Here is a 26,849-nt window from a genome sequence, read left to right on the forward strand (position 1 = left end):
AGCAATCCAGGCCTTCCTAAAGAAGGAAGAAAGATCTCAGATACACAACCTAACCTTATGCCTTAAGGAGCTAGAAAAAGAACAGCAAATAAAACCCAAAACCAGCAGAAGAGAGGAAATAATAAAGATTGGAAAGAAATTAATGCTATTGAAACCAAAAACCAGTAGAAAAGATCAATGAAACCAGAAGCTGGTTCTTTGAAAGAATTAACAAAATTGATAAACCACTAGCCAGTTTGATCAAGAAGAAAAAGACCCAAATAAATAAAGTCAAGAATGAAAGAGGAGAGATCACAACCAACACAGCAGAAATAAAAACAATAATAAGAGAATATTATGAGCAATTATATGCCAATAAAATGTGCAATCTGGAAGAAATGGACAAATTCCTAGAAACATATACACTACCAAAACTGAAAAAGGAAGAAGTAGAAAATTTGAACAGACCCATAACCAGTAAGAAAATCGAATTAGTAATCAAAAATCTCCCAAAAAACAAGAGTCCAGGGCCAGATGGCTTTCCAGGGGAATTCTACCAAACATTTAAGTAAGGGTTAACACCTATTCTATTGAAGCTGTTCCAATAAATAGAAATGGAAGGAAAACTACCAAACTCATTCTATGAAGCCAACATTACCTTGATTCCAAAACCAGACAGAGACCCAACTAAAAAGGAGAACTATAGACCAATTTCCTGATGAACATGGATGCAAAAATCCTCAACAAGATAGTAGCCAACTGGCTCCAACAATACATTAGAAAATTATTCACCACGACCAAGTGGGGTTTATACCTGGGATGCAGGGCTGGTTCAGTATCCACAAAACAATTAACATGATTCATCACATCAATAAAAGAAAGGACAAGAACCATATGATCCTCTCAATAGATGCAGAGAAAACATTTGACCAAATACAGTATCTTTCTGGAAAAAAAAACCCTCAAGAAAGTGGGGATAGAAGGATCATACTTAAAGATCATAAAAGCCATATATGAACAACCCAACTCTAAAATCATCCTCAATGGGGAAAAACTGAGAGCTTTCCCTCTAAGGTCAGGAACAAGACAGGGATGTCCACTCTCCCCACTGTTATTCAACATAGTATTGGAAGTCTTGGCCTCTGCAATCAGACAACACAAAAAAACAAAAGGCATTCAGATTGGCCAGGAGGAGGTCAAACTTTCACTCTTCGCAGATGACATGATATTCTATATGGAAAACCCTAAAGATTCCACCAAAAAACTGCTAGAACTGATTCATGAATTCAGCAAAGTTGCAGGATATAAAATCAATGCACAGAAATCCGTTGCATTCCTATACACCAACAGTGAAGCAACAGAAAGAGAAATCAAGGAATCGATCCCATTTACAGTTGCACAAAAAACTATAAAATACCTAGGAATAAATCTAACCAAAGAGGTGAAAAATCTATACACTGAAAACTGTAGAAAGCTTATGAAAGAAATTGAAGAAGACACAAAAAAAATGGAAAAAGATTCCATGCTCCCAGATAGGAAGAACAAGTATTGTTAAAATGTTGATACTACCCAAATTAATCTACATATTCAATGCAATCCCTATCAAAATAACACCAGCATTCTTCACAGAGCTAGAACACATAATCCTAAAATTTGTATGGAACCAGAAAAGACCCCGAATAGCCAAAGCAATCTTGAAGAAGGAAACCAAGGCAGGAGGCATCACAATCCCAGACTTCAAGCTATGCAATAAAGCTGTAATCATCAAGATAGTATGGTACTGGCACAAGAACAGACACTCAGATCAGTGGGACAGAATAGAGAACCCAGAAATGGACCCACAAATGTATGGCCAACTAATCTTTGACAAAGCAGGAAAGAATATCTAATGGAATAAAGACAGTCTCTTCAGCAAGTGGTGCTGGGAATACTGGACAGCGACATGCAGAAATATGAACCTAGACCACTTTCTCACACCGTACACAAAAATAAACTCAAAATGGATGAAATACTTAAATGTAAGACAGGAAGCCATCAAAATCCTCGAGTCGAAAGCAGGCAAAACCTCTTTGATCTTGGCCGCAGCAACTTCTTACTCAACACGTCTCCGGAGGCAAGGGAAACAAAAACAAAAATGAACTATAGGGACCTCATCAAAATAAAAAGCTTCTGCATAGGGAAGAAAACAATCAGGAAACTAAAAGGCAACTGACAGAATGGGAGAAGATATTTGCAAACAACATATCAGATAAAGGGTTAGTATCCAAAATCTATAAAGAACTTGTCAAACTCAACACCCAAAAAACAATCCAGTGAAGAAATGGGCAAAACACATGAATAGACACTTCTCCAAAGAAGAAATCCAGATGGCCAACCGACACATGAAAAATGCTCAACATCACTCAGCATCAGGGAAATACAAATCAAAACCACAATGAGATACCACCTCACACCTGTCAGAATGGCTAACATTAACAACTCGGGCAACAACAGATGTTGGCGAGGATGTGGAGAAAGAGGATGTCTTTTGCATTGTTGGTGGGAACGCAAGCTGGTGCAGCCACTCTGGAAAACAGTATGGAAGTTCCTCAAAAAATTAAAAATAGAACTACTCTATGACCCAGCAACTGCACTACTAGGTATTTATCCAAGGGGTACAAGTGTACTGTTTCAAAGGGACACATGAACCCCCATGTTTATAGCAGCACTATCAACAGTAGCCAGAGTATGGAAAGAGCCCAAATGTCCATCAATAGATGAACGGATAAAGAAAGTGTGGTATATACATACATTCAATGGAGTATTACTCGGCAATCAAAAAGAATGAAATCTTACCATTTGCAACCACGTGGATAGAACTGGAGGGTATTATGCTAAGCGAAATTAGTCAGAGAAAGACAAATATCTATAACTTAACTCATATGAGGACTTTAAGAGACAAAACGGAGGAACATAAGGGAAGGGAAACAAAAATAATATAAAAACAGGGAAGGGGACAAAGCATAAGAGACTCATAAATATGGAGAACAAACAGAGGGTTACTGGAGGGGTTGTGGGAGGAGGGGTGGGCTAAATGGGTAAGGGGCACTAAGGAATCTACTCCTGAAATCATTGTTGCACTCTATGCTAACTAATTTGGATATAAATTTAAAAAAATTAATTTTAAAAACTAACAAAGAAAACATAGAAGCAGACTCAACCCTAGTATAAAGTCTTATGTAGTGTGTAACTCCTCATAAAACAAACTACAAGAATCATACCTATGTTGCAGCATATACTAAGGCAATAGGGTCTGTGGTTTTCTTACTAAAATAAAGGACATTAGGAAATCTATTTAAAGGACATTGATTGTTTCCTAATAAAGAAATGGCTAGAAAGTCCAAGCGCCTCAGTCATCAGAAATCTATCTCAGGAGTGCTGGGTGGCTCATAGTTCATGAGTTTGAGCCCTGTGTCAGGCTCCAGGCTGACAGAGGGAAGCCTGCTTGAGATTCCCGCCCCTCCTCTGCCCCCTACCCTCAAAAATAAATAAATAACCTTCAAAAAAAAGAACTCTACTATTGCTAGTACAAAGCATATTGGCTTTTTAGATCTAGATTCTGTTCCTGTCTCAACGATTACTAGCCACATGACCTCAGGCAAGTTGATCTCTGTTGGCTGTTTCCTCATTTTTAAAAGTGGATTGATGATCCCTACCATACTAACATTGCTAAATTAAGTGGATCAGTATATACAGAGGACAGCAGAGGTCTTGATAAAGTATTATGGCACTGCAGGGCAACGAAATCTGTAGGGAAAACAGCCTAAAAAACAGGAGAGATTGCTTCAAACCCAAGCCATCCTACACAGGGCATCCCTTAAGTGAAATTTTTCTTAGCGTAGGACTCCTTCCAGGCCTTGATGTTAATTTTAGTGGAAGAGGTGAAAAAAATTGATAAGCACCTATATTATTTATTACCTGCATATATGTTTCAGAATCACCTGGAGGGCTTATTAAAATACATATTGTTGGGCTTCATTCCCCAAGTTTCTGATTCAGCAGGTGTGGAATGGGACATGAAAATCTGCATTTCCTATGAGTTGTCAGGTAATGCTGCTGTTCTAGGGACCACAGGCTGAGAACCACTCCCTACACTAATCTGACCGGAGTCAGTGGGAAAAACCTGTTGGTACCAGATAGATGCTCTCTCTGGCACACACATTTAAGTTAGCCTTTTTATTTATTTTTTAATTTCTTTAATTTCTTTTTATTATTTGAGAGGGGGGGGAGTTCACACACACAGGAGGGGCAGAGAGAGAGAATCCCAAGCAGGCTCCACGCTGCCCGCACAGACCCTGATGTGGGATTTGACCTCACAGACTGTGAGATCATGACCTGAACTGAAACCAGGAGTCAGACACTTAACCCACTGACCCACTCAGGTGCCTTTAAGTTAGGCTTTTTAAAGATAACTTATGTTCTTCTTCTTTTTCACAATTATTTTTTGTCTCGTATCGTTTTCTTCTAAGCCCCTCTGCTCCCCAGTGAAACTAACTGGGGCAAATATACTGTACCTGTAATTTCTGAATACTTTCCTTGTCATTATGCCTTTAAAACAATACAGAGTTCTCCTCACCAGGGCAGCCAGGAGTGGTGACTGCATGAACAGTGACATTTCGACCCAGACCTTGACTCTTCTCAGCTTTTCAGTATGTTCTTAGCTTCCCTAAATTTGCAGTTAAAGCAATGCAAGGAGTCGTACAATTCTGACTTCTCTCCTTGTCTTTTTCTAAGGTCTGATTCCCTCTCTGTGTAATATAACTTAAACTTTCTCAGCCTCAGCACTACTGACGTTTAGGGCTGGATAGTATCTTTGGTATATGTGTGGGGGTATCTGTGCAGTGCAGTGTATTCAGCAGCGTCCCTGACCTTCAGCCATCAATCCAGCAGCATTCTTTCCCTGGGAGTTACGATAACCAAAATGTCTCCAAACATCGCCAAAACTTTTTGGAAGGATGACGGCGTTGCCAAATCACCTCTGGTTGAGAACCACCTGTCTAACTTAACCCTACGCCGTTTCTCTGGACTTACATTCACATTGCCTTCCTGTGTATTGCCAGCTAGAAATGAAGCTAAATGCCTATAGTACAAAATAATTAAGGCACACTTCCTTTCACGTGACGTTTATATTTTAACTGGAGAGCTGTTACCACAAATTAATTGGTTGGACACAGTCTGCTAAGGATTGTAACAGATGTTTGGGCCAAGGGCTACAGGAGCAGCCTGGACAAGGACGTCAGTTGTGCCAGAGTGTGATGGGAAGAGACAAAGAGTAGGTCGGACAGGGTTTCTCAAGGAAAGAGGGATTTGAGATGGTCCTAGAGAAATGCCTAGAGGTTTGTCAGGAAGAAAAAGTAGGATTCATCGTTCTGAACAGAGTGTAGAGCGTGAAGGGCTATTAATAGACGATTGTTAAAAATAAGAGTGGATTGGGGCGCCTGGGTGGCACAGTCGGTTGAGCGTCCGACTTCAGCCAGGTCACGATCTCACGGTCCGTGAGTTCGAGCCCCGCGTCGGGCTCTGGGCTGATGGCTCAGAGCCTGGAGCCTGTTTCCGATTCTGTGTCTCCCTCTCTCTCTGCCCCTCCCCCGTTCATGCTCTGTCTCTCTCTGTCCCAAAAATAAATAAACGTTAAAAAAAAAAAAAAAAGAGTGGATGACACTCTGAGAGCCAGACCGAGTTCCAGTCCCGGCTGCTCATGGAACAGCTATGTGACCTGGCTCATGTCTCACCTGTCCTCACTTCACGATACATATACAGCCGCACGCATCTCTACCCCGGGTCTTCCATTGGCTGGAGGACAGTGGACAGAGCGCAACCAGGCAGAGATAGATTGGTAGTGAAATTCGATTGTGACTCTTGCAAAAGATGCAGGGCTCCAGAAGTCAAAAGTGGTACAGAAATACTGGAGCCACTGACAAAACCAGTAACAAAAGAAGACCTGGGAAGTCAGACTTGCCGGCCGCTGAAGAAGTGAAAGTCAACCGAGAAGGTGACCTGGCGGGTACTCCAAAGATCAATAATGTTACTGATGGTCAAAAGATGACATTATTCACCTTTGGGAAGCGTGGCAGTGCCATCGGTTTGACTGTCACGATGGTTTTACTGCCTCTGTAAACCTTGTGAACAATGTCATGTTGTGTCGCTGTGGTAGGCAAAATTCTAAGAATGAGACCCCCAGCGACCTTGCCCTTGTAAAATCCCCTCACCTCTGAGCGTGGAAGGAAGCTGTGAATATGATATCACTCCTGTGATTATGTTATTTCTGTGGCAAAAGGGAGTCCGTGTCCGTCTATCTGAGGATCCATTCTCGATGGCCTACTCTAATCACATGGGTTCTTTATAAGCAGAGAGTTTTCCGTGACTGGTGGTATACAGGGAAACCAGAGAATTTGAAGTGCTAAAAGGGTTCTCTGTTGCTATATGAAGACGGAGAGGGCCATGTGACAGGAAATGTGGCGCCTTCTAGAATCTTAGGTGCTAGGCTGACAGTGGGAAAATAGGGCCTCACCCCTAAAACCACGTGGAACTCTCTTCTGCCAACAGCCTGACTGGGCTTGGAACAAGATTCTTACCCAGAGACTCCAGAAAAGAGCACTGCATGGCTGACTCCTTGACTTTGCCCTCGTGATGCCTTGAGCATAAAATCCAACCAAGCCCACTGGGTAGGACTTCTGACCAAAGGACTGTGAGCTAACAAGTGGTTACTGTTTTAAGCAGTGAAGTTTGTCACAATTTGTGACACAGAAATAGAAAATTAATACAGCCATCATATAATTCCAACTGTGTTGGAAAAAGTGCACCGCAGGACAAAACTTGAGTTATTCTTTGTTTATTTTCTGTGAATTCGTAGTTGTTATAGTTAGAACTAAGTTTTGTTAAATATAAAATACAATAAGCATATTTTTATAAACATTAATTTTTAAAGATAAGTTTCCATTAAAGCTTCCTTCCACTACTTACTATAAAGTTTGGTCTTGTTTTAAATGGATCCACTCCAGGTAGCCTTTGGAGTTTCCTGGAGCAGAAGCAGCAGCGGCTGAGAGCCAAGGAAAGAGGACTGATAGGAGAGACAGAGCCAATTTCACTCTGGGGACTGGGAAAGAAAATTAAATGCTTTGCTTCACTTTTCTCTCTCCTGGTCTCTTGCATGACTGCCCAAAGCATAGGATTAAAGAGGAGAGATCAAGTGGTTCTTTATTTAACGTAGTACACTCCAAATATCTGACTGGTGCTAAATCCTGATCTTGACTCTTGCGTAAAGAAATGGTTTCTTTCCATTACCTTTGTCTTCAGAACTCCAAGAATAAAATGAAACCTCTTTAATTCTTAAGCAGATTCCATTTGCAGAAGATATGACTTTTTATGTAGAAAATCTTCTAAGGATTCAACCAAAAAAGCTGCTGGAACTAAGCAGCAATTTCAGTAAAGTTTCAAGACGTAAAATCAACATACAGAAATCAGTTGCATCTCTATACACTGACGATGAAACATCTGAAAAAGATGTAGAGAAAACCATCCCATTCACAATAGCATCAAAAACAATAAAATATTTTGTTATGAATAAATTTAGCCAAGGAAGTAAATGATCTGTACAATGCAAGTTACAAGACTTTATTGAAGACTGAAGAAGACACAAACCGATGGAAAGACATCCCATATTCATGAATCAAAAGAATCAATAATGTGGAGAAGTCTCTACTATCCAAATCCATCTGTAGATTCAACAGCATGCCCACCAATATGCCAATGGCATTCTTCACAGAAATACAAAAACTTGGAACCACAAAAGACCCCTAATAGCCAAAGCAATCCTGAGGGGGGCGAGGGGCGGGCAGAGGGACTAGAGGTATCACATTTCCTGATTAAAAACTGTACTACAGAGCTATAGTAATAAAAACAGTATGGTACTGGCATACAAATAGACCTATAGACCAATGGAATAGATTGAGAGCCCAGAATTAACCCTCAATTAATATGCCCTCAATTAATATTCAGCAAGGGAGCCAAGAACACCCAGTGGGGAAAGGATAGTCCCCTCAACAAATGGTGTTGGGAAAACTGGATAAACATGTACAAAACAATGAATTTGATCTCTGTCTTACACCGCTTACAAAATCTAACTCAAAATGGATCCAAGACTTGAACATCAGACCTGGTGCCCTGAACCTCCTTAGAGAAAACTTAGAGAAGATGCTCCTCGACATTGGTCTTGGCAAAGATTGTTTGGATGTGACACCAAAAGCACAAACAGACAAAAGAAAAACTCAACAGGAGGGACCGTACAACGCTGAAAGCTTCTGCACAGCAAAATAAAATATTAACAAAATGAAAAGCCAACATACAGAATGGGAGAAATTTTTGCAAACCGTATATCGGAGGAGGGGTTCATATCTGAACTATATAAGAACTCAACGATAAAATGTTCCAGTGCATAACTCCTACAAATCAATAAGAGCAAGAACAACAAAAAAACTCACACAACTCAAAAACAAACAAACAAAAAAAGATTTTAAAATGGGCAAAGAAACTCAATAGACATTTTTCCAAGAAGACATTCAAATGTCCAACAGGTACGTGAAAAAATGTTCAACGTAAATACTCATCCGGGAAATGCAAATCAAAACCACAATGCAATATCACGTCATACCTGTTAGAATGGCTCTCATCAAGAAAATAAGAGATAACACGTATCGGTGAGGATGTGGAGAAAAGGGAGTACGCTGTGGGTGGGAATGGAAATTGTCTCAACCACTGTCGAAAACAGTATGGAGGGTCCTCAAAAAACTCAACATGTATCTATATGATGCAGGAATCCTCCTTCTGGGTATACACGCTAAGGAAACGAAAGCAGGATATCGAAGACATGAAGGCACTCCCATATTTACTGCAGCAGTATTCACATAGCCAAGATACGGAAACAACTTAAGTGCCCGTCAACAGATGAATGGATAAAGAGGATGCGGCGTATACATACGACAGGGTATTATTCAGTCATGAGAAAGGACATCCTACCGTTTGCAACAACACAGACCTTGAACACGTTATGCTAAGTGAGATAAGACAGAGGAAAACAACTGTCTAATGTCCTATGTGGAGTCTAAAAAAAAAGCAAAACTCATAAAAACCAAGAATAAAACCATAGTTGCCAGGGGATGGGGGAGAGGACAGATGTTGTGTAAGTGTACCAACTTGCAACAAGAAGTAAAGAAACCCCAGAGTCTCATGCAGACTGGCATGAGCATAGAAAACATTATTGTGTTTAATCATCGAAACTGCTAAGAGACTAGAACTTGGTTATCACAGTCACTAAAAAGAAAGGACGACTGGGTAACATGATAGAGATGCTAATTATCACTACAATGACAGTCATCTTACAGTATAGAAATGTATCAAATTAAGATGTTTTACCATTACATTTACACAGTGTTCTGTGTTAAGCAATTTCCATTTAGGCTATAGTCAGCTGGGGAACTGAAGAATTGTTTTTAAATCAGATTTATGGAGGAGATTAAATAATTTCATGAACCCGGTTTGAAATTGATCACGGCCTTTAAGCAGTCTTATTTTTTCCCCCTAAAAATAGAATTGGTCACCAAGTGACCAAAGTTAGCATGCCCTTTTGTTAACCCAGTTATAGAACATATTCCTGGAGCAGCATCAAAAGTTCATCTCAAAAAAATGTTTTATTAGGCTATTGCCAGAACTGACTTCTGGCAAAAAAAATCTACTTTGATTCCTTGGCAGTGATCTGCTTGGCTGGGCCCATTCCCCAACATTTAGTAAGAAAAACAGGGTCCTATAATGGTATCCAATTTCCCTTGAGGACAGCAAGATTCAGTGATAAGCCAGTTCAGTTTCTTTGCACCTGTTGTGGCTAAGCAGGTTTACATGAAGTCAGAAGTGATGGTGGAGAAACACTGCAGTCACTCACAAAGCCCCTGAGGATCTGGAGAATAAGATTTCAACAACTGAAAAAGTGGACGTAAACAAAGGTGATAAGTCCAGGTCCCTTAAAAAGACATGAAGACAGATTATCTACAAGATGCTAATAGATCACCATATCCTTTAAGAACATAACCAAAGATCTCCAAACACTTGGTAATGAAGCTCTGTGGACATCGGATAACCTGGCCCATCAGTTGACGATCTTTCAGCTGAAAAGAACAAAAGACCCAATTAAATCTGGGTTAAGTGATAAGGACATGTATTATCTCACATGAGAAGTCTGCAGGTTGCTTAATTCAGTGGTCCAATAATTTCTGCTCCCGCTTTGCTTCTCTTAGATGTGTTGATATTCCCCTTTTAATCACAGAATGATTCCATCAGTGCTAAACATCACTTCCCTGTGCAATGACTTCTCTAAACTGTAGGAAGTTGATGACCTCTTTAAATTACCCTTCCAACCTAAATCCTCCTATTAAATGACTTACGTTTCTCTTTAAAGTGGCATTTAGCTGAAATTTACTTTTTTAACCCATTCGAATAGACCTTGTGGTTTTTTTTGGGGGGGGGGGGGAGGGGGGTTATTTGTTTTTATTTTTGCTTTAGAGAGAGAGAGCAAGCACCTAAGCAGGGGAGGGGGCAGAAGGACAGAGAAAGAGAATCCCAAGCAGGCTTCATGCTCAGTGCGGAGCCCGACTCAGGGCTCAGTCAGGACCCTGGGATCAAAAACTCAGCCAAAATCAACAGTTGGACACTCAACCAACTGAGCCACCCAGAAGACCCTAGACTTTGGTCTTTAATGAGGAGTTTTAAACATTTACATTTTGCGGCACCTGCGTGGCTCAGTCAGTTGGGCATCCGACTTCGGCTCAGGTCATGATCTCATGGTTTGTGAGTTCGAGCCCCATGTCAGACTCTGTGCTGACAGCTTGGAGCCTGGAGCTTGCTTCAGATTCTGTGTCTCCCTTTCTCTCTGCCCCTCCTCACTCATACTCTGTCTCTTAATAATAAATAACGTTAAAAATTTTTTAAAAATAAATAAAACATTTACATTTGTTTTGATAACTGTTCTATTTGGGGTTATCTGTGTGATATTATTTCATGATTTTTATATTTTAATCAACATTTGTTTGGATAACTGTTCTATTTGGGCATATCTTTGTGATATTATTTCATGATTTTTATATTTTAGTCAACATTTGTTTGGATAACTGTTCTATTTGGGGTTATCTGTGTGATATTATTTCATGATTTTTATATTGTAATCATATGGAATTTCAGTCTGAAACAAGCCTGGTGTAAGGCGAGATACAGAGAAACCAGTTCATGCAAGTACTTGTTGGCCATTATAAGGACTTCGGATTTGTTTTTAATGCAATGGAAAGACATTGAATTGTTTCAAATGGTGCTTTTTGATCTATACATTTTAAGATCAATATAACCTATTACAAGGGAAAATAGATTATTTGGAGGAAAGAGAGGAAACAGTAAGACCATTTAGGAGGATGTCAGTTGTACAGGCAGTAGATGCTGGTGACCTGGCTGGGTGGCAGCATTGGCCACTGAAGGACACTAATGACTCCAAATTAAGAACTGACATACAAAGACGTGCCAATAGATCAAACGGGTGGCAGATATTAAGAGAAGGAATCAAAGATCAAAAGATTATATTTGTTTCTGGATGATGGCATTATTCTCTAGATACTGGAGAAGACTGAGGAGGAAAACACATTTTCAAAACAAAGACTAGACAATTAATGTTTTAGATGCATAAATGTATGATATGTCTGAAACAGCCAAATGGAGGTGCCAGGTCAGCTCTTGGATATGTGAGCTATTTAGTGCTCAGAGTTCCAGTCTTGACCAGAGATAGAAATGAGGGCATCATCAGCCAAGTGAGTTCTGAGAGACACCAACATTGGGGCCTGCCAGATAAAGGAAGGGTAGCCAGCAAAGGACAGTGTGAAAAGGCAGAGTGTGGTGGGAGAAACATCACAGGAGCCATTTTCTCGATGCCAAGAGAGACTGTGTTCCCAGAATTTGGGTCGAGGAAAGATGAGGATGGAAACTGTCATTGAATATGTCATCATGGAGGTCATTATTATCTTACCAAGCATTTTCTTTGGAGTATTAAGGCAAAAGGCCGCTCGCACTGGTGGCAGGATAGAATGGACCGGAGGCAGTAGAGAGACACCATGTGGGAGTCTGGCTATGAAGCCAGTGGAAATCTTTCTTGTTTTTGCAGCACTTGTAAAGCTCATTTCAGTTCATAAATACTCAGTGCACATGTGGAATCAATCTTAATAAATAGTTATCAGGGTAGACATAAAAACCTAACTGGTGTCTAGGCATATGTCATCCACTGTTTGGGCAGTAGTATTCTTACTGAAATACGTCTGTATTTCTGAACCGAAGGAACCTACAGTGGCCACGGGTAGGGAAGGATGGGGCAGCCTAGAGCAATTTCCCCGTCAGTGTTGGGTTATGTCCATGAACTCTAGGGTGTGGGTTCTGTGAACTCTTCACCACCATTCCAACTCCTCTTATACCACGGTCTTACTACAGATCTTCATATGAATATCCATTCATCATAAATTATCCTGTGTTCCAGGAGAGAAAGATGGAGTCATCCAAACTATTGACATTTTCTAGTGGAAATGACCAGACCATTTACTACATCTAATCTTAGTGATACATTCTTTAAAAAAAAAAAAAAAAAAGGGTTGTAAGACTCGGCTTTTTTTTTTTATAAAATTTGTGTTAATGTTTATTCATTTTTGAGACAGAGAGAGACAGAGCATGAATGGGGGAAGGTCAGAGAGCGAGGGAGACACAGAATCGGAAGCAGGTTCCAGGCTCTGAGCCGTCAGCACAGAGCCCGACGCGGGGCTCGAACTCACGGACCGCGAGATCGTGACCTGAGCCGAAGTCGGACGCCCAACCGACTGAGCCACCCAGGCGCCCCAAGACTAGGCTTTTTAAATTACTATGCTTCCCTTACACAAATGGTTATACAGGATCATACTCTACAGAGTTATTTAAATGCATTATTTATATAATGATATTTTATAATGGAACTTTTTTTCCCAGTTTAAATTATATTATATGACCCTAAATAATATGTCCTATTTTCCACAAGAAACAGATGTTACACCAATGATATATTTTTATATCATCTTGGTTGGGAATACTTCATATGAATGCATACATAAGGGAAACATAGTTACACTGAAAATTAACAGAGATTTACTGAGAGTTACTTTACGAAACCATTTACAAAACATCTAGTGTAATGTATGCAAATAGGTCCTGAGGAATATTACTTTGAAGCCAAATAGTAATACCAGAAGTAAGGTCATATAGTTTGTGCATCGACAATTTCAATGATGCAGAAATTAAAGATAATACATATCAGTTGATGGGCTTTATGCCTGCCTTGTACTTATGTCCATTACAGTAACCACACATCATTGTAATATGACTAATTGGTTATATTAGAAAGTAATTGTGGGGCGCCTGGGTGGCGCAGTCGGTTAAGCGTCCGACTTCAGCCAGGTCACGATCTCGCGGTCGGTGAGTTCACGATCTCGCGAGATCTCGAGTGATCTCGCGTGAGTTTGAGCCCCGCGTCAGGCTCTGGGCTGATGGCTCGGAGCCTGGAGCCTGTTTCCGATCCTGTGTCTCCCTCTCTCTCTGCCCCTCCCCCGTTCGTGCTCTGTCTCTCTCTGTCCCAAAAATAAATAAACGTTGAAAAAAAAAAATTAAAAAAAAAAAAAAGAAAGTAATTGTTAGACCCTTAAAGACTAATTGCCGAGTTGTAGTTCCTTGTAAGAGAGTGCCCTCTGAGAATAATTTCAGCTCACTGGAAAAGTTAACAGTCTATACATGAGTTCCTGTATATTAGTTGCAGTTTCTTGCTTCCATCTGCCCAGATTCAGCAACAAGGTCAAAGTCCACTTGTGCTTTAGTATGTAAACTAAATGTTTCATTTCCTTGATGCTGTTTATCTGACTTCCGTACAAAGTTGCATCTCTGGTTTTGTTTAGGGCCTGAAGGCGCCCTTTTTGAACATTCAGTGGAGACCCCACTCGTCAGAGCCGACCCATTTCAGGACCTGAGGTAAGAATTCTGTTCACATTTAAACGCTTTTATGGAGGGCACCTGGATATGTGCTGGAATAATATTTTATCCGTTATTACCAGCATCTGCCTTATTCCGTTCACCGTCTTTATTCTCATCATGTTCCACTTACCAGCTAGTGACAATTTACTAAAACCCAAGGACACTAAAAAGTGCTACAGATTCCCTATGCTTAATCCGCCCCCAACAGAAAACTTACCACCTTAACCACTTTTAAGTGTGCGGTTCGAAAGTATTAAGTACATTCGCACTGTTGTACCGTCACCACCACCACCCATCTCCAGAATTCTTTTCATTTCGCAAAACTGATACTCTGTGGCGGGTAAACTCCTCCCTATTCTCACCCGCCACCAACCCTGGAAACCACCATCCCGCTTTCTGTCTCCATGAATTTTATGCCTCTAGGCACCTCATGCAAGTGGAATCATACAGTATTTGTACTTTGTGACTGGCCCTTTCACTTAGGATAACGTCCTCAACAATGTGTATCTTTACCTAATGTCAGAAGATATACAGTCACCCAGTTGCAGATGCAAAGGGATTCTTCATACAGGGTCTCCGTGTGCCTATGTGTATTTCACTTTATCACTGCACTACCGATGACATTTATTCCAATATTATAATTGTATTTTATAACAAAATCAAAGCACTTTTTTTATTGAGTTATTTTTAAAGTTTATTTATTTTGAGAGAGAGAGAGCGTGGGCACACGAGCAGGGGAGGGGCAGAGAGAGGGAAAGACAAAATCCCAAGCAGGCTCCATGATGCCAGCGTAGAGCCCAATGCGGGGCTTGAACTCATGAACAGGAGATCATGACCTGAGCCGAGGTCAAGATTCAGATGTTTAACCTACTGAGCCACCCAGGCACCCCCAAATACTATTTTTTAAAACAAATGTCTAAAGTCTAAGGCATCGCTCAAAATTATATTCAAATATATCTCTGAAATACACGCGTGTAAATATCACAAATTTAAATTTTGATATTTGCTCAAATGATAGTCATAGAAGGGTGACAATCACTATTTAAGTAAAAAGGTAATTAATTTGTATTTAAACTAGATTTGCATTTCTTATAGCAAAATCATTTGAAGTTGAAATAAAGGCAGAACAATTAACATCCTAATATATTATGTATCATAGAAGAAATAAAGTACAGTCCCGGCTTTACACCGAGAAGCCTTGTGACCTTGGCCAAACTAAACTTTGGAAACTATTTTTTCTCATTTATAAAATGCTGGTAGTAATACATATCTCACAGGATTCTGGGAAAGATTTAATAAGCTGTTAGGTTAAGAGTATTTTGTAAACTGGAAGTTGAAGACACATAATCATTTTTATTATCAGTATTATACCAAGTGAATAATCACACTAAATGGAATAAAAGGAAATTAAGCATTTCTCTTATCTTTAATGCCTAATTAAATATTAGTCAAAAGCAAGTGAGAGTTTAATTTATCTTACCCACTTAGAGAACATTTGCAGCATGAAAATAAATTGTGACTCTAATTACGTTAGAGAACAATTTCATTAATTTTGATAAAGGGTCATAAGATCAATATTACAGAATTATTATAGTTAGGAAAGAAGAACATTTTACTTTTCTAGGATACAAAAGTGATGCAATATCTTTAAAACATAATCCCATTAAAACCATTTTGAAATTACAAAATCGTACAAATTGTAGAGATACCAAACTCCTTTTTGAACGAAATGTCACTGTTTTAAAAGATACAGTGCTTGAAATGAAGCCATTCATCCTATGTTGTCCATCAGGATATGAATCTGCCTGTACTACAGCAGACCCTTGCTAAAAAAGAAATGGCAGACAAGTATCCTCTTGCTTTCTGAAACGTGACATACTGCGGGACGTCACATAACCCAGGCATTATAACCAAATTGACTGAGGAAATAACGAACTCGTAAGAATTCCCGGAGGAATGGGGTGAAGCTGGAAGGTATCAGCTAACACGTCCTGAATGTCACGCATCTGTGCTCCATGCTGTCTCAAAGTTTATCTCATTTAATCATCAACTCGACCCTAAAAATTATCAGCTTCATCCCCATTTTATAAAACAGAAAGACTGAGATCAAGATAGTAGCGTGTTCTAAGCAAAGATTAAAGAGTGTCCAAAAGATCATCCAAATTCAGCTCTGACCCCAAAGCCCACGTGCATTGACTATATTGTCTCCACCAGCTAAGTGGACCCCTGAGTGGTTTATCCTTTGATTTACAGCCAGACTCCACTAATCAATTATATGATAGTCATATTTTCTTCTGTAAATCCTTACTATAAACCTTCTCCCACTTTTTCTTTCTGAGTCCAGTACCATTACTATTCTTGGCCCAAGTACAGTGAAAATGATTCTAGAATATCCTGAAAGGAAAGAATGTGGATTTTGTAGGGTTGAGATCATAATGCATTTGCAAATATATCTCTGAAATATACATGTGTAAATATCACAAATTTAAATTTTGATATTTGCTCAAATGATAGAGAAGGGTGACAATTACTATTTAAGAAAAAAGATAATTAATTTGTATTTAAACTAGATTTGCATTTCTTATAGCAAAATCAGTCACAAGGACAATATGAACTCTGACATGCTGCCTTCATTTTGACTTGCTGTTCATTCATGTGATGTAATTCATTGTTTTCTTTTACTTTTTTTAACGTTTATTTATTCTTGAGACAGAGAGAGACAGAGCATGAACGGGGGAGGGGCAGAGAGAGAGGGAGACACAGAATCCGAAACAGGCTCCAGGCTCTGAGCTGTCAGTACAGAGCCCGATGCGGGGCTCAAACTCACAGGCTGTGAGATCATGACCTGAGCTGAAGTCGGCCGCTTAACCGACTGAGCCACCCAGGTGCCCCCAAATATATGCTCTTTATTCTTCTCTCCATCTTTTTCTTTTTATATGCCATCAACTGTTCAATGTCATGCAACTTTTTATTTTCCTTTATATTCAGAAGCATAATTTTTTCAATAGTTTTTGGGTTTTACAGAGGCTTCTAATTGCCTTTCTTTTTTACTTTCTCCCTTTTTTAAAAAAATATTTTTTAACGTTTATTTATTTTTGAGACAGAGAGAGACAGAGCATGAATGGGGGAGGGCCAGAGAGAGGGAGACACAGAATCCGAAACAGACTCTAGGCTCTGAGCGGTCAGCACAGAGCCCGACGCGGGGCTCGAACTCATGGACTGCAAGATCGTGACCTGAGCCGAAGTCGGACGCTCAACCAACCGAGCCACCCAGGCGCCCCAGAATTCATTGTTTTTTTTAAAAATTGAGCAAAAATGTACCAGACGTGTTTTTGTGCCAGGGTAGATGCTAGTTCTGCACTGATAAAAGGCATGGATCCTGCTCTTCATGATTTTCAAGTCTGTTGGGAAGTGAAATAGGCGAACAAGTTAGAACAGTATAGTTCCTTGCTCCGGAGAAAGTCCAAAATATAGTGAGGGCATAGGAGAAAAAGCTCAAAATCCTCCCGGGGTTAGCTGAGATGACGTCACAGGGAAGGAAGCATTTGAACTGAAACTTAAGGAATCCGGAAACATTAACATCACAGGGTAAACTCTGCAACCCAATGGGGATGTGATGGCAATTGACTAAGTGACTCTTTGTAAATTGCCGGAAACAATGCCTAGCACCTGGTCAGTAATACAGGTGTGTCTTCATTAGGTAAAGTAAAAGGAGAGGGTGCAGAAACATTGTTTCAAACACTGGTAAATACGAGTTCACTTCTAAGTAAATAAATAAGTAGGAAGGCAGGCAAGGAAGGGGAGAGGGAGGGAGGAAGGAACTACTTATAAATCTATACTGTAGACTTATAAACATTGTTCAGCTAGAAAGCGAGACAAGCTCATCCTTAGGTCTCAGTAACAAAGAGGAAATTCATTGTCAGAGCCGAGCTAATGTACTGCTAGAGAATCAGGATCCCATAGAGATGGGGGGCCGGGACCTTAATAGTATTATGGGACAGGATGCCAAGCCACAGCCTAGTGTGTGCGAAATGCTCAGGCTGAGACGCCCTGTACACCCTGGTCTCCCAGAGAAGTTATTGTAGAAAATTTGCCTGGTAGTCTAAAGATGCTGTGAACCCATCTTGGGCCCTGGGTTGGGTGACCCAAACGAAATCAGGAACTACAGGGCTTTGCTTGGCCAAGACAGGAGGACTATATCCACACTGCCTCATAAGATCTCAGAGCTGGAAAATTAATGTTAAAAACTGCACTGAAGTCCAACTACTTTGAAGAAAGTATCCCATTACCCATGACATAAAAACACCTATGGAAGACAGACAGTCATTGCTGAAGATGCGTTTACTACAATAATAATAATAACGCAAAGACACAGAATTAGCAGCCTCTACAAGTTACCCCCTGAAACTCTAAGAGAGCAAAGTGAGAGATTTTTTTTTAAATTTTTTTTCAACGTTTTTTTAATTTATTTTTGGGACAGAGAGAGAGCATGAACGGGGGAGGGGCAGAGAGAGAGGGAGACACAGAATCGGAAACAGGCTCCAGGCTCTGAGCCATCAGCCCAGAGCCCGACGCGGGGCTCGAACTCACGGACCGAGAGATCGTGACCTGAGCTGAAGTCGGACGCTTAACCGACTGCGCCACCCAGGCGCCCCGAGATTTTTAAAAGATATGAATAAAAGGCTCAAAGAGAAAAAAATGTATTCTTTAAAAAAATTTTTTTTAATGTTTATTTTTAGTTTTGAGAGAACAGACGGGGGAGGTCAGAGAGAGAGGGAGACAGGATCTGAAGGGGGCTCCGTGCTGAGAGCGGAGAGCCCATCAGGGGAATTCACAAACCACAAGATCATGACCTGAGCCGAAGTCGGATGCCACACCAACTGAGCCACCCAGGTGCCCTCAAAGAGAACAAAATTTTGAATACAAGGTTAGGCAATGTCACAGTCGTATGAAAATGGCAGATTTGAAAAATAACAGAATAGAAATTCGAGAAGCGAGCAATCAGGTAATTAAACTCCGTGTCACCCAGCAGTTGGTTCCTCATCTCATTCTGCAATAAAAGAAATCAGGATTCTTTGAAGAAATGGCTCATTCTAGGACGGGGGCCGCGAATGTAGAAGATGAATTTGGAACATTTTGCAGTGCCAGTGAATAAGCTGTGCTCAAAATTCAAAACAGCGAGGGTACATCAAGAAGACCCAGGAGCCAAATGAACAAGCTCCCAGTCGAAGGACTCCCAGTCACAGCTGGACAATTTAAGCAAAAAAAAAAAAAAAAAAAATCTTAGCATATTGAATTGTAACCCAAAGGAGGTCGATATCGAATCTCCGTGATTTTTAGTTTCCATCAAATACACTACAAAGCGATGAGTGTTATTTCAAAATGACGGTGTGTATAATATGCAGAAATGATATCTTTTGTAAATACTTAGGAAAAACACAACGTTAACTTAAAACTGTGTAACGGGTGCGTAGTTTCTCAGATATCGTTTAGGACGGAGAGCCCTGCTCTGAGTTGTCCATTCTACCAAGTTTTACAAAGCGTGGGTTTGGGATGTGAACATGCGGAACTTTGCCAAACCTGGCCAGTGTGCCTCTCAAAGTGCCTGATCCGATTTGTTGCTCCTCGAGCAGTGTAAGGGTCTGTCTTTCCTCACCTTTTTACCTGTATTTTGCACTGTCAGACTTGATGATCTGTTTCATGTTATCTTGTGTCATTTTACTTTTCATTTCCCTAGGGACTAGTGTGGTTCAGCATCTTTCACATTTTTATTTTGTTATTTAAATACTCAGCCTTCTCTTCAGATCTTATAAATCGTTCCCTTTTTATTTAAGGCTGCTTCTCCTGGAACTGCCTTCCATCTCCTTTGCTTCTTTAATGACTCTTTAAAATGGATTTGTAGAGGGGCGCCTGGGTGTCTCAGTCAGTTAAGCGTCCAACTTCGGCTCAGGTCATGATCTCATAGTTCATGGGTTTGAGCCCCGCGTTGGGCTTTGTGCTGACAGCTCAGAGTCTGGAGCCTGCTTGGGATTCTGTGTCTCCCTCCCTCTCTCTCTCTCTGCCCCTCCCCTGCTCGTGCTCCGTCTCTGTCTCTCTCTCTCAAAATAAACATTAAAACAAAATTTTAGGGGCGCCTGGGTGGCGCAGTCGGTTAAGCGTCCGACTTCAGCCAGGTCACGATCTCGCGGTCCGGGAGTTCGAGCCCCGCGTCAGGCTCTGGGCTGATGGCTCAGAGCCTGGAGCCTGTTTCCGATTCTGTGTCTCCCTCTCTCTCTGCCCCTCCCCCGTTCATGCTCTGTCTCTCTCTGTCCCAAAAATAAATAAACGTTGAAAAAAAAATTTTTTTTTAAATAAAAAAAAAAACAAAATTTTAGTGGATTTGTAGGGATTAAAGTATAATATAAAATATTCTGAATATTAACATTTTTCCTGTTAACATTCTATTTTTAATGTTTATACACTCAAATTTATTTATAATTTCATTCATTACATCTGGATTTTAAGACATAATTTGAAACTTTCCTTACAGAAAGAGGAAGTCAGGCATGTTGCTTGTCTGGTTTTGCCTTTTACATTACGATACATTTTAGATCCCTGATGCCTTTAGAGTTTATTCCTGTATCAGGTATCAGGTGTGAAGTGTGGGTCTAATTTTATCTTTTCCAGTCATCCAGCCACCGGAGCCAGCAACTAGATTATCTATTAGAAATTCCACCTTTGTCGCTACGATTTGAAATAAAACCTTTATCATCTATTAAATTTCCCTATGCACATGGGTCTGTTTGTGTATTTTCTGTTCTGTTCCCCTAGTCTTCCTGTTCAGGTCCTAGTCCCAACCTTGTTAAATAGGGTATAAAGTTTATTTTATTTTATTTTATTGAGTTTATTTATTTATTTTGAGTTGGGGAGAAGCAGAGAGAAGGAGAGAGAGAATCCCAAGTAGGATCCATACGGGCAGCACGGAGCCTGATATGGAGCTCGAACCCGCAAACCATGAGATCATGACCTGAGCCAAAACCAAGACTTGGACGCTTAATCAGCTGAGCCATGCACGTGCCCCTATAAAATATGGTTTAATATCTGGTAGGACTAGTCTCTCTCTCTCTCTCTCTCTCTCTCTCTCTCTTCTCTCTCTCTCTGTCACACACATGCACACATACCCTCGTAGCTTTCAATATTTCTCTGCCAGTTCTTGCTTATTTTTCTGAACTTGAGCATTAACTTATCTAGTTCAAGAATTATTAGGATTATCTTAAATCCATAAATTAACTTGGGGAAAACTGACATCTTTATGTCATTATTTACCCGAAAAACATGGGATGTCTTTCCATTTGTTGACATCCATTTTTGCCCTTTCAGGAATACTTAAAAGTTTTCCTTATGTATGTTTTTCACATTTCTTGGAAGTTTACCGCTAAGCTCGGCACCCGGGTGGCTCAGTTGAGTATCCAACTTCGGCTCGGGTCATGACCTCAGTTCGTGAGTTCAAGCCCCACATCTGGCTCTCTGCTGTCAGCTCAAAGCCAGCTTCAGACCCTCTGTCTCCCTCTCTCTGGCCCTCCCCTGCTCGCTCACTCTCTCTCTCCCTCTCTCTCAGAAATAAAGATTTTCTTTTAAAAAGTTTACCCCTAAGCTCACCTTTGTCGCGATTATATCCCCTAACAAGTTACCACTGTGGATATGAAAGCTACTGATTGCTGTGTGATAATTTTATATAAACAACCTTACCAAACTTTTTATTCTTTGAGTCAGTTTCATGTTGGCTCCTTAGGGTTTTCAGGTACGCTGTCCTATCATCTGCAGATAAACATACTATTGCGCCTTCTTTTCCAACTCTGTGTCTCGGATTGGTTTCTGATATCTCATCCCGTGTCCCAGCACTGTTAGCGCCACGTGAGAAAGAAGTGGGCGTAGTGTAATCCTTGCCTTTTCCCAGTCTGAATGCAGATGCCCCCGGTGTTCCCCCATGAAGACGATGTGAATACGTGTTTTATAAAGCAAATAAATACCAGTTTCTATTTTGTGTTGAATGGCCGTTAGACTTTGTCGAAGACTCTTTAGCCCTTGTGGAGATGGTCATGTTTCTGTGTTCTTTAGATGTGTTAATACAGTGTATCATGTTCATGGGTTTTTCATACCACACCAATCTTGCACTCATGGAATCAATTCTACTTGGTCACGGCACATTCTTTTCTTAAATTGGTGTTCAATTCCACCTGCCAATATTCTATCTAGAACCTTCGCGTTCATATACCTTTGGTGATGTCAGTCTGTAACTTTCTTGTTTGTGTGCTATTTTCGTAAGGTTTGGGTAACTATGTTATCCATGCTTTTCAAGAATGGGGAAGATTTCCCTTCTTTTCAGTGTTCTGGAATGATTTGTTGACAATTGGGATGCTCTGATCTCTGAAGGTTTTTGGTGGGATTCTCCCTGGAACCATATGGGCCTGATTAATTTTTTAAATATAATTCCTTAAGAGTGCAATTCTTCTTGAGGCGCCTGGGTGGCTCAGTCAGGTAAGCGTCTGACTTCAGCTCAGGTCACGTCACCGGTTGTGAGTTCAAGTCCCGTGTCGGGCTCTGTGCTGACAGCTCGGAGCCTGGAGCCTGCTTCAGATCCTGTGTCTCCCTCTCTCTCTGCCCCTTCCTCGCTCCTGCTCTGTCTGTCTCTCTCTCTCTCTCAAAAATAAATGAATATTAAAAATTAAAAAAAAAAAAAGCTTCCAGATCAGCTCAGGTCATGATCTCACAGTTTGTGGGTTTGAGCCCTGTGTCGGGCTCTGTGCTGACAGCTCAGAGCCTGGAACCTGCTTTCGATTCTTTGTCTCCGTCTCTCTGCCCTTCCCTCACTCCTTCTCTGTCTCTCTCTGTCAAGAGTAAATAAACATTAAAAAAATAGTGCAATCATTCTTTTATGGATTTTTTTTTTAATTTTTAACACATATTTATTTTTTGAGAGACAGAGAGGGAGTGCGAGCGGGGTAGGGGCAGAGACAGAGGGAGACACAGAATCTAAAGCAGGTTCCAGGCTCTGAGCTGTCAACACAGAGCCTGATGTGGAGCTCAAACTCATGAACCATGAGATAGTTACCTGAGCCAAAGTCGAATGCTTAACCGACTGAGCCACCCAGGCACCCCCAATTCTTCTTCTTGGAGAAATTTGTCTGTTTAAACCTTTACCTTTATAAGGGTCAATGTTGATCAATTGTTTTTGCCTAGATAATTATTAATGTATTCTTGGTTTTCACATATATTTGCATATGGTCCGAAAGTGTTATCTTGGGAATATTTTAATTCCTTCTCTTTCCGTGTTTTTTGAAACAACTCATTGATAAAAAATCAGTGTCTACAAATGCATGATTAACAAATGAAGCATTGAATTGATCTCACACAGCTTGCATAATCACATTCCTCATCCCAAGTATTTATTTTTCATTTATCACAGGTTACTATTCCAAGTCTACTTAAATAGTGAAAGTAATTTGTGCCTCATGGTGATTGGCAGTTTATGGTGTGGCTCATTTTCCTTAATTCTAGAAATTCCAAGAAAAAAGAAAAAGTCCTAAAATATCAAAACAAAACATAGTACATTTAGTCAACTCAACAAGTGGAAACAGTTTGAAGAATTGAAAGTTTCATCCAATCACAGGAAAAAAAAAAGGAAACAAAGGAGGGGGTCTGCCTGGCTGGCTCAGTCAGTGAAGCCTATGACTCTGCACCTTGGAGGTGGGGGTTCCAGCTCTACATTGGGTGTAGAGATTACTTAAAAAATAAAATCTTTAAAAAAAAAAAAAAAAAAAAAAAGTTTCATCCAGGAACAGAATAGTGAAAATAAACCCGTAGGAACTTGAGTGTATTGGAAAACACTGTTTGGGCATTAGGAAGGGAACGAATTCTTTCACAACCACATTTGCTTTTCAGATTTAGGTCTTTGATCCAACCAGATTTGTTTTTCGTGTGGGGTATATCTCATGTTTCAGTTTCTCAAATTTCTGGATTTGACATTTAACCCCCTACCCACAGTAAAGTTCCTAACTTTTAATAGGGGAATTGACCATTTATATTGATTGTTACCACTGACATACTTGACATATTTCTGTGGTATTATGTTTTATTTACTGTGCTTGTTCATTTCATTTTTTCTTCTTACTGACCTTTGGTTAGATCAAGAAGCTTTTCCCTATTTTCCCTCTGGTGTTTTCCTGTACTCGTTCTGTTTTTATTCTTGTAATGATTACCCTTTACATTTTACATGCATGGAGATAAATTAATGCTTTCTGATGAAGTTTAAGTGATTATCATTCTCTTCCCAAATTATAAAAAAAAAAAATTTAAGTTATTCCCATCTTGTTTCCACTTTGCTTTTACTCATATCTCCGTTTTCTGTTTTTCAAGCAATACCTACTCAGCTTTACCCACACAGTGTGTTGATTATCCTAATGTCCACCATTAGATGGTGCTTGCAAAATACTCTTTTTGCAAAATACTGCTTCTTTTCCTCTGGTTTTAGTTCCCAGAAGCACTGTATAGATAGTCAACTTTTCCCTCTGGGCCTGAAATGTCTAGTCCCTTCATAGTGGAATGATAGTTAAGCTGGGATAGATTTTTAGGCCGATGGTAAATTTTCATCAGCATTCTCGAGATATTATTCATTACTTTTGGGTCTTTGGTGAGCAATTTTCATTCTGAATATTTGTCATTAATCTCAAAGTTCTGCAGTTCTACTGCCAAGTGTCTGGGTGCCGGGTATGTCTTAATTCATACTTGGGTCTTAGGTTGCCACTTCAATGTTAGGAACTCTTGTTATTTGTGAATTCTGGAAGGTGATTAACCGTGACCTCGTCATTTCTGTGTCTTCTCACTCTCCAGAGACCAGGCGTTCTTAACTTGTGGTCTGTGGATCCCCTGGGTATCCAAGAATAGAATTTAGCGGGCTAATGATTTTGAACGTGAAAAAGAAATCCTTCATTTTCGCTGACCTCCAGTTCACATTTTGCATTCCTTCAGCTATAAATGAGAGGCAACAAACCACAGTAGTATCAGCAGTTTCTTTGACTTTTTCGTCTGTAGAAGCCAGAGGTACCTCAGTATCACGTAAAGGTTATCGCTAGTATCACAGAATACGTTACACACTCTTCCCTGCTTTCAAATTACACTAGTTGTAAGACCTCCGACCAGATCTTATTTAATACATTACTAAACAAGCTCATAAATTGCTGTATCACCCATTGAAAGATATTTTTACATTTGTATTTAAAAGTCATTAGTTCCCTTTGAAATTCTCTGTGCTTTATTTTATGCATTGAAAAACATTAAACTTCTATTTCAGATTTTACATTTCTCGTTTTTCCACTGAATTACCAAAGCCACATTACAGCATCCTATTCTCTTTTCACATGTGGCACGCCTCCCATTTAGCCTGCCGGAAGACTTCAATTTTTTTATTTCATGAATTTCTACTTACTTGGTTTTCATTTTTTTTTAAGTTTCACTTATTAATTTGTGTGTGTGTGAGCGAGAGAGAGGCAGAGGAAGTGACAGAGAATCCTAAGCAGGCTCCGTGCTGGGAGCGTGGAGCCTGACTGGGGGCTCGATCTCACAAAGCGTGAGATCATACACAAAACCAAAATCCAGAGTCGTTCGCCCAGCCAGCTAAGCCGCCCAGGCGCACCTGCTTACCTGGTTTTTAAGTCTTTCTTTTTCTACTCTGGTCTTGTTCTGTGAGCATTGATTTATCTCTTTGGATGCCCTGAACTTAGTTACGTGTTAGTCCCTTTCTGACTGATCTGTTATCTCTAGTTCCTCATGTTGAGAGATTCGCCCATGTGGTTTGGCAATTCTGGGCGTTCATGCCCTTTGGCTCTTCATCTGGGAGAAGGGGTCCGGGAGACCCTTCCATTTGCCTTTCATGTCTGTTTCACTTTCACTTCTGCCCGGGCCCTGCAGGGGGCACTGTTCTGAAGCCAGGGTTTATAAGTATTTCTCAGGTTGGGCTCCTGCAAGGCCTGAATAGTGTGTGCGTTTGGGTTCTACACTAATGCATGATTGAAGACTCTCTGCTCACATCCCCGAACGAGCAGCCCGCTTTAGGGTTGTTACCATGCTGTGTTTCACCTCCCATCTGTGTGCCCAGAGCCCGTTTCCAAACACCTCTGTCCCGCCCCCCCTACCCCCTTCCCGTAGTTGGCCACAACTCCTTCCTTGTAGAGATTTAAAATACCAGTCCACATGGCATTAGTCTGCCCAGTACCTCCAGGGCCCCAGCATCTCAACTCCCACTCATCACTCTAGGAGTTTCTTATGTTTCTGGCACAATGAAAATGCCCTTTGCTTGTTGTTTTTCATGCCTAGTATGTATTTTAATGTATTTTGTTTCCCCGTTGTATTTTAGCCAGCATTTATGTGTAAGTGGGCACTGAGAGGAGAGCTCTGAGCCGCTTATCTGTCTTGAGCAAACTTCATAGATTTGTCTGTAAAGCATGGCTGGAATCGGGTCGTTCCTCTGCTTACAGCCTTTCCTCTGCTTGAATGTTAGACTCCTAAAGGCAGGAAGCTTGTCTGCCTTGTTTGCTACTGTTTTTCTACAAACCTAGAACAGCACATAATAGGGACTTCATAAATAAGGGTGAAATGAATTAAACGCATTTTCCCCCACCACGTTTAGATTAAAGACGAACACAGTGAAGAGGGCCTAGCGGCCGGCATGGCCTGCCAGGGGACACGATCTAGCCCTTGCATGATTTGGCCAGTGCTGCCTCAAGGCC

At 40.5% G+C, this 26,849-nt stretch overlaps 1 protein-coding gene across 4 annotated transcripts in view; it reads left to right on the top strand.

Annotated features, from left to right (window-relative positions):
* Positions 1 to 26,849, top strand: part of SGCG (sarcoglycan gamma) — a 133,553-nt gene that overhangs the window by 100,650 nt on the left and 6,054 nt on the right. For all 4 annotated transcript variants that reach the window (XM_043575104.1, XM_043575085.1, XM_043575080.1 and 1 more), the window contains one exon: positions 14,010 to 14,082. In XM_043575104.1, coding sequence (XP_043431039.1) covers positions 14,010 to 14,082 — 73 coding nt within the window. The remainder of the gene's footprint in view (positions 1 to 14,009; positions 14,083 to 26,849) is intronic.

Source organism: Prionailurus bengalensis, chromosome A1, assembly GCF_016509475.1.
Source record: "Prionailurus bengalensis isolate Pbe53 chromosome A1, Fcat_Pben_1.1_paternal_pri, whole genome shotgun sequence".
Taxonomy (NCBI): Eukaryota; Metazoa; Chordata; class Mammalia; order Carnivora; family Felidae; genus Prionailurus; species Prionailurus bengalensis.